Raw genomic sequence first — 8,546 nt, 5'->3', positions numbered from 1 at the left:
GGAGCTATCAGTTGTACCTTTGCTGGAGTCTTTCATTAGCATTTCCTGTTGGATGTGGTAGATAAAGGTGGTACCCAGAGGATCCTACTGTTTGGATGTGTCTTATGCAATTTTGTAGAGGAAAGCTTGGCAAAATAGGGCCATAGGAAGTACCTTGGGGGCAACAAGTACTGGGAGTGGGAAAAGGATGAAGACAACAAGAAGGGAATGTTCTAAAGACAGGTTTTTTTCTGCCCTCCTGATCACTGCTCAGTGTCTTCAGGGAACTGAAACAGTCTCATATTACACTCAGTATTCTTTCTCTCTCCCCAGCCCTTGTACTCAGTGGGAGACACGGCCGAGGGATCACAAGAAGACCTGTCTCAGTCCCCTTCCACTTCAGCACACAAGGTCAAAGCATGTTGTGCATTTCTCTTCTGCTATTAATCTTCATTACCCAAACAGTCATTAAATGAAACTCAGCCCACGTTTTTTTTTCCTGTTCAGTTTTTATTACCACCACCTGACTAATTATTAAAAAGCAAGCAAGCATCAATTAGATCCAGACACATACATGACAATTACACTGGGGAGACACGACAGGGTTGAACAACACATCCCCCTGGAGTGCATAATAATCTGGCAGAAACCAGAGCTCTATGTATAAGCAACAAATGCATCTAATTGACTTCCTGGGAAGCGAGGTCCTCATGTCAAAACATCTGGGTACAATTTTCTGGGCATTTAAACAGCTCTGACTCCAGAGAGACATGGAGTATGCCCTGGGCTGCATCTAGAGTGGATTTACACAACCCCCTAGCACCTTATCCTTGGTTCTTGCACCACATATGCCTTTTTCTTTAGCTCTTGGTCCAGTTCACCTGTTATAGTTTGAAGTGATAGACTTTTCTTCCTATATTTCATCAGCCAATCCTGTACCACACTGAATTTCTGGCCATTCCATGGACAGGAAAGGAGGGTCAGTAGGCACCTTACACATGTTCTTTCCCCCCTTGCTTTGCTAAAAATGTGCACTCATTCTTCAACTCCTGGTCTAAATGTCACTGAGTTAATGTAGTTTTTACTGATTGCCCCCAAGCATTTAGCTGCCTCCCATCTTCTTTTTTTTAACTTATTTATTTATTCATGAGAGACACACAGAGAGAGAGAGAGAGAGAGAGACAGAGACAGAGACAGAGACACAGGTGGAGGGAGAAGCAGGCCCCATGCAGGGAGCCCGATGCAGGACTCGATCCTGGGACTTCAGGATCATGCCCTGGGCCAAAGGCAGGCGCTAAACCCCTGAGCCACCCAGGGATCACCCCAGCTGTCTTCTACTTTCTATCTCTGAACTAATACTTACCAAATTTGTGCTGTAATTTAACTACTCAGCATCTGTCTTTTCAACCAACTTGTAAGCCACTTGAGTTTAGGGAATATGTGGTTCTGGTTTTGTAATCTAAGATCCCAGTACACGAGCCATTCAGTGAATTCTGTAGCATTAATTAACTAGCTTTCGCTAGGTTAACTAAAATAATTATGTTAGAAAATGTGGCTGAAATAAGTTTTTACTCAATAGTTTGTATTGTTTTCCTGTCAATGGCTTACTAAGAAATATTGGTAGGTTTCCTATCGTCCTCATATTTGCACTTGTGATACGTGATAGAGGAATGGTTCTCTGCATGATCAGAGGAACATTAGAATCACCTGGGGGCTTGATGGGCACACAGATTCCTGAGCCCTACTTCAAATTAGAATCAAATCCTTAGAAAGTGGGAACTGGGAGTCTGGATGTTCAAGAAAATTCCTTCAGTGAGTCTTATGGACCTATAAGTTTGAAAGCCACCAGAATAAAAGAGAGTGGGAGATAAGATATTCCTTCATAAATGCAGCCAGGATGCACTATGACATAAAACCATCAGAGGCCAGAAATTGAAGTGAAAAACCATATTCCATTCTGTGACAGAAGAAGAATATCCTTTTATCCCCAACCTTTCTTGTCTGCATTCTCATTCCCCACCACTTCAACTCTGATGCTGTGCATATATCCTCAGGTCTATGTGCTTCATAAAATTTTTCATGAATGCCCCTAATGAAAGAAAATGAAGTTATACTTCTGGGATTCTGGAGGTGGAAGGGTAACCCAAAGAGGCCTCTAAGAAAAAACATTTCTGTAAAGACTGGTTTTATCTCGCATATTCATGTTGCCTGTACATCTACTCCATAATGTACATATTTGCTTTAAAATAAAAATGTTTTAAAGCATTATTGAATAAAATTTAAGCTTCAGGAGGTTGTACCTCTTTGCCCTTTTCCATAACTGCAGAGTTACTTTTTTCTCTGATTGATAAGGCATCAACTTTTAAAATATCAATGGATAAGGATTCTGGTAAGAGGAAAATAGTTATAAAACTAATGTAACTATAGGAATGTTTGGGTGGTTCAGTCGGTTAAGTGTCCAACTCTTTTTTTGGGGGGGGGCGTACAGTATACTTTATTGATAATACATGACAAGGTAGGGCTCCCCAAGCCGCCCCCCCCTTTCCTCGGGGTCTGGGATGTAAATTGGAGGTCAGGAGATTCTCGGTGTGTTGGGGGATTAAGTTGGGGCAGGGACTCCCCAGCAGCTGAGGGCCTCTCTCTTCCTCTTGTTCTTGCTGGGGCTGGTGATCCAGGAGGCTCCTACTCCTTGGAAGCCATGTGGACCATGAGGTCTACCACCCAGTTGCTGTAGCCGAATTTATTGTCATACCAGGAAATGAGCTTGATGAAGTGGTCACTGAAGGCAATGCCAGCCCTGGTGTCGAAGGTGGAAGAGTGGGTGTCACTGTTGAAGTCACAGGAGACAACCTGGTCCTCAGTGTAGCCCAGGATGCCCTTGAGGGGGCCCTCCGATGCCTGCTTCACTACCTTCTTGATGTTGTCATATTTGGCAGCTTTCTCCAGGTGACAGGTCAGATCCACAACTGACACATTGGGGGTAGGGACACAGAAGGCCATGCCAGTGAGCTTCCCGTTCAGCTCAGGGATGACCTTGCCCACAGCCTTGGCGGTGCCAGTGGAAGCAGGGATGAAGTTCTGGGCAGCCCCTCGGCTGTCACACCACAGCTTCCCAGAGGGGCTGTCTACGGTCTTCTGAGTGGCAGTGATGCCATGGATGGTGGTCATGAGGCCCTCCACAGTACCGAAGTGCTCATGGATGACTTTGGCTAGAGGAGCCAAGCAGTTGGTGGTGCAGGAGGCATCGCTGACAATCTTGAGGGAGTTGTCATACTTCTTGTGGTTCACGCCTATCACAAACATGGGGGCATCAGCAGAAGGAGCAGAGATGATGACCCTCTTGGCCCTGCTCTTCAAGTGAGCCCCAGCCTTCTCCATGGTGGTGAAGACCCCAGTGGACTCCATAACATACTCAGCATCAGCATCACCCCATTTGATGTTGGCAGGACCTCGCTCCTGGAAGATGGAGATGGACTTCCCATTGATGACAAGTTTCCTGTTCTCAGCCTTGACTGTGCCGTGGAATTTGCCGTGGGTAGAATCATACTGGAACATGTACACCATGTAGTTGAGATAAATGAAGGGGTCCTTGATGGCGACAATATCCACTTTGCCAGAGTTAAAAGCAGCCCTGGTGACCAGGCACCCAATACCGCCAAATCTGTTCACTCTGACCTTCACCATCGTATCTTGGGGACACGGTTGGCACTGCACCAGAAGATGCAGCTGTCTGTCGAACAGGGAGGAGCAGAGAGCCAAGTGTCCAACTCTTGATTTTGGCTCAGGTTATGATCTCAGGGTTTTGAGATCAACCCCCATGTTAGGCTCTACACTCAGTGGGGAGTCTACTTGAGATTCTTTCCCTCTTCATCTACCCATCCCCCCGATCATATGCTCACTTGAACATGCACACACACATTATCCCTCTCTCTCCTAAAATAAATCTGAAAAAAAGTTAAGTATAAATAGAAAGCAAAATCCATATAACATAAAATGACCAGACATGCTGATCTTTGCTAAACAATAATATATCAAAAAAGAGCCAATACTTAATGAAGAATCAGATTTATTAAAATATACTGTTCATTTAGCACTATTCACAATAGCCAAGAGGTAAAAGCAACCCAAATGTTCATCAGCAGATGAATGGATAACTCTGTGTTATACTTACAACAGAATATTATTCAACCTAAAAGAGGAAGAAAATCCTCACATGCCACAACATGGATGATCTTGAGGACATTATGCTAAGTGAAATAAGTGTGTCACAAAATATCTGGTTACTCTATGATTCATTTATATAAGGTAACTAAAATAGGCAAATTCATAGAAACAAAGTAGAATTTTTATTACCAGGGACTGGGAGTTGTTTAATAGGTCTAGTTTCAGTTTTGCAAGATAAAGTTCTGGAGATCTGTTTCACACAATGTGGATATATTTTACCACTACTGAACTGAGCACTTAAAATGGTTAAGATGGTAAATTTTGGTTTAACCACAAAAAAGAGTGTGTGTGTATAAATTCACTCAAAACGACAACCCTGTGAGGATAGACAGTATTAAACCACTTTAAAGGTGTGGAAATTAGATTCAAAGAAATAGTGATTTGTCCAGTACCCATCTATGTTAATAGCAGAATAAGGATTTGAACTCAGTCACCTAACTCCAAAGCCAGTGCCCCTCCTAGTCATCTTACTCCACAAGAGTGATCAAGCTCTTTACTGCGGGCTATTCTGCCACTTGGAGGTCCTACACCATGAGGAAGTGCTCCTTCCTTAAATTCTTTTGTATGTATCTGTTTTTCTGCTTTTCCTCTGAAGACATCTTTGTTCATCTCACTGGGGGAGGATTTTGTATGCTTATGGATATTTAGACTTGATAACTTCAAACACATAACCAGAGTTTTCTACTTTGTTTTGTGTGATTTGGGTGGCATCATAAGTGGGGACTCCACTCTGTCCCTAAAATGATCTGATTTTACTTATTTAATATTCTGGAATTCTGTGTTAAGATTTCATTTACAGAAAATGAAAGGGTGCTGCTGCTGGGAAATTAATCTATTCCAACTACCAGAATGACTCACCAGAGAGGAACAATTGGTGAGTGGTACAGCCAGGAAGAGAACTCCGATCACTTTCATGGTTTCTACTTGAGTTTGCTGCTTTTTGAGATTCTATTTGCTAAACACCTGTAATGCTTTGGTCTTAAGTGTGGTACTACCTCATTCTATTCACATTGATTTTTTTTAAAAGATTCTATTTATTTATTCATGAGAGAGAGACACACACACACAGAGGCAGAGACACAGGCAGAGAGAGAGAAGCAAGCTCCATGCAGGGATGTGGGATGTGGGATGTGGGACTCCTGGGACTCCAGGAACAATGCTCTGGGCCCAAGGCAGGTGTTAAATCGCTGAGCCACCCAGGTGTCCCCATTCATATTGATTTTGCCTGTGTTTTCTCCTAAGTATAATGTCTTTGAGGGCATGTCACTTATCTTGGTGTCTGCCTCTGGGTAAGGACAATGTTTGCATTGTGGTTCATTCATTCGTTCGTTCATTCATTCCACATTGCAGTTACTTGATATGTACCCGATAATTACATGAATATGGTAATTACAGTTTCAAACCCATATAGTCATTAACCTCAACCTCCTGTTGTTATGCTTGTCAGGGGTAAGAAATACAGGCAAACCTTGAAGGTCAGAGACTTTTTATAGCAGTTTCATTTGTTAAAAAGTATGATTAATTGGAATACGTACCCATGGTGAAAATGAAACTTTGCTGCTTGTCTGTATGGCTCTTTGATGAAAACAGAGGGGAGTAAGTGGAAGTTGGGGACTCTGGGGAATCTGTGACAAAGGGCTCCATCTGGAGAGCTACATTTTGGAGATGTTCCACCTGGTAAACACCTTGTCAGGTGTTTCAGATTCAGTGAACTCAATGTATTTTGCTTAACTGCCTTTTCCATTTGCTTCTCAACTCCTTGTGTACTCAGTGGCAATTTAATCCATCTGCTTCATACTCATTTACACCTAACTCCTCTAAATGTTTGGAGGGAAAGCTGAAAAGTCTCTTCTGTATTTAGTTAATACAGATTGATTTTTCAATTCCAGAAAGGAATGGCATAAACAAATACCAGGATCATTTAGTCTGATTCATAGTTTGGGAACGCTCTATTCAAGCCCTAGGCAACATTGTGATTAAAGTATCTAACCTTTACTATCTCTTGGTGTCCTCTTCTGGGCCCCTTGTATGTCTGTTTTCGCATAGTACTCCAACCTCATGATCCCCTAACATAGTTCCCCATATTTCTGTAACTCATGCTTTACTCATTGGCAGACTATTCATTCAATAAAGGATTTCATGATTAGGTGTTCATGGAAAATATTGGGATGGAACCAGCAATACTCAAATTTTATTGAAAGTTTACTACATGTCAAAAACAGGATTAGTTCATTATACTCTCATAACCACTCTGAAAAGAGGTAGTATTGCTATTCTCATTCCAAAAATGGAATTTAGGCATGGAGAAGTTGAGTGACTTGCCCTGGTCATACTGCTTGCACATTGTGGAATATAAATGGAAACACAGGCTATCTGACCTTAGGCATATACTCTTAATCCCCATGCGTCCTGCTTCTTGTTGACTTACAACCCTCTCAGTGTGTTTGCATTGCAGTGGTACTTCTAGGATCCTTAATCTTAAAGAATGACTGATGGGTGGGAAGAGGAATAGGCCCTGAAAGCTACAAAACAACCACCCAGGACTCTTGAACCATAAAAGTTGGGTAGGAGGATGAGAGAATTACCCCACATTCATCTGGGGGCTGACTCATAAGATGCAAAGATACAAAAATATTTTCCTTTGTGGGTACAAATCGACTTATTTGAAGAATCTGCCCTGGTACTTTCACTGTAGACAATAAACATTAAATCATTTAAAAATGTGCTCTGGATTTCCCAGGTGGTTTGAGGTTCTGCAACCTGAATTTGCCTGCCTTCCTAACCTCCCCAGGACATCAATACCCATCTCCAGCCTCCACCCCAGCATGGTTATATCAATGCTGTAGTTATCAAAGTATGGTCTCCTGAGTCAGCATCACCTTGGAACTTGTTGAAAATGAAAATACTTAGGCCCTATCCCAGGCCTACTGACTCAGACTCTGGAGCTAGAGCTTAATAATCTATGTTTTAATCAGTCTCCCGGGTGATTCTGATCAATGTTTAAGTTTGCAAATCAGTGTCTCTTTGGCAGGAACAGTGACAAAGGGTGTACCTTACTCTGAGTCTGTTTTCTCATCTGTAGAAAGAGAAAACCTATTCTACCTCTTGATTATCTTTGGAATTATGAATTTTGCTTATGGTAAACCCTATAAACTCTAAAGAACTTAATCACATGAAAGTATCATGCAAGCTGATAACAGCATAATGAGTCCTTGCCTATCTTCTGTTCCCCTCTCCAGTCCACATGGAATTTTGAAGGGCATTGAGGTTTCATACCAAAACATACTGTATGGTATGGGTGGGACACAACTGCTTTTTCAGAGTGCAAGATTTTTTTTTTTTCAATTGCTTCTAGAACTCTTGAGAAGCCATGGAGAGTTAATCAAATTGCAGAGTAGGTTGCTAGAAGAATGATATCTGCTATATCACCAATGTGTCCTTAACCTCTGAGGCCCTTACTTTTCTGATTGCCTGTAGAGTGGGGACTGGACTCTATCCTAGCAAAAGAATGTCATTAGTTGCTCAAGGACAACCAGTGAATTAACAACCATGGCAGAATTTCTGGGAAAATAACAATCTTATTCTCTGTTCTCCTTTTACATCTAGGAAATTCTCTGAGTTAAAGGTTCTCATTTAATCTGGGAAAAATGACAAATGAGAGCTTTAATTCTACCTCTAGCACTTACCATGTTACATGATAATGTGCAAGAGGAAAGTAACTTCTCTGAGATGGTTTATTTTTTAAAAAGATGATAAAATATTTATAGACTGGAAGGTTATAATGGTGAAATAGGATGGCGAACATAAACACCAAGCACAGTTCCTGGGTGCTTGGCACTCAAAATATTCTCTTCCTATCTTGCCTAAGTGGGAGCCATTCAGTGTTGAGGAGCAACTGACATATAGGTGTTGGTGATGACCTGGAGGCCAAGTGCACTGAAATTTGGGGGATTCTCACCATCTTTATAATTTCTCATAGTCCCTACTCTTGACTTCTTTCTGAAGAGAATTCTAGTGCTAAGAAATCATGTTTAAAAGCCATTAGTTTAAGCATAATAACCAGATATCTTTGAAAAGGGGTAACATTAAAGATTAACTTGTGTTGGGAAATATGGCCTGTATTGAAGGAAAGCCACATCAAAAAAATAGGGAAGAGACTTTGGCAGAGGGAAATAGGGATTCATCTATCTGAAAATTACAGTTTTGTGATGGAATTTCTCTTCTCAGGTTATATATTGAATATTATAGCATCCACTGATTCCAGGAAAGGCTGTTAGAAATCATGTCCCTAAGGGAATTTACTGTAAGCAGGAACAAATGGCACATGCCAGATAAATGAGTTT

At 41.6% G+C, this 8,546-nt stretch overlaps 1 protein-coding gene across 1 annotated transcript; it reads right to left on the bottom strand.

Moving 5' to 3' along the window:
- Window positions 1-2,535: 2,535 nt before the first annotated feature.
- LOC112935269 (glyceraldehyde-3-phosphate dehydrogenase-like) lies at window positions 2,536-3,663 on the bottom strand. The gene has a single exon (XM_026018918.2). It carries the CDS (start codon window positions 3,661-3,663, stop codon window positions 2,662-2,664), a length of 1,002 nt encoding a protein of 333 aa, XP_025874703.2. The 3' UTR covers window positions 2,536-2,661.
- Window positions 3,664-8,546: the final 4,883 nt, after the last annotated feature.

This window comes from Vulpes vulpes, chromosome 8, assembly GCF_048418805.1.
Source record: "Vulpes vulpes isolate BD-2025 chromosome 8, VulVul3, whole genome shotgun sequence".
In the NCBI taxonomy this organism is placed as follows: domain Eukaryota; kingdom Metazoa; phylum Chordata; class Mammalia; order Carnivora; family Canidae; genus Vulpes; species Vulpes vulpes.
The sequence above is the reverse complement of the archived record's forward strand: the minus strand, read 5'-3'. Positions and strand labels throughout refer to the sequence as shown.

Coding starts and splice junctions, on each gene's coding strand:
- LOC112935269 (XM_026018918.2), bottom strand. CDS start 3,663: ATGGTGAAGGTCAGAGTGAACAGATTTGGCGGTATTGGGTGCCTGGTC.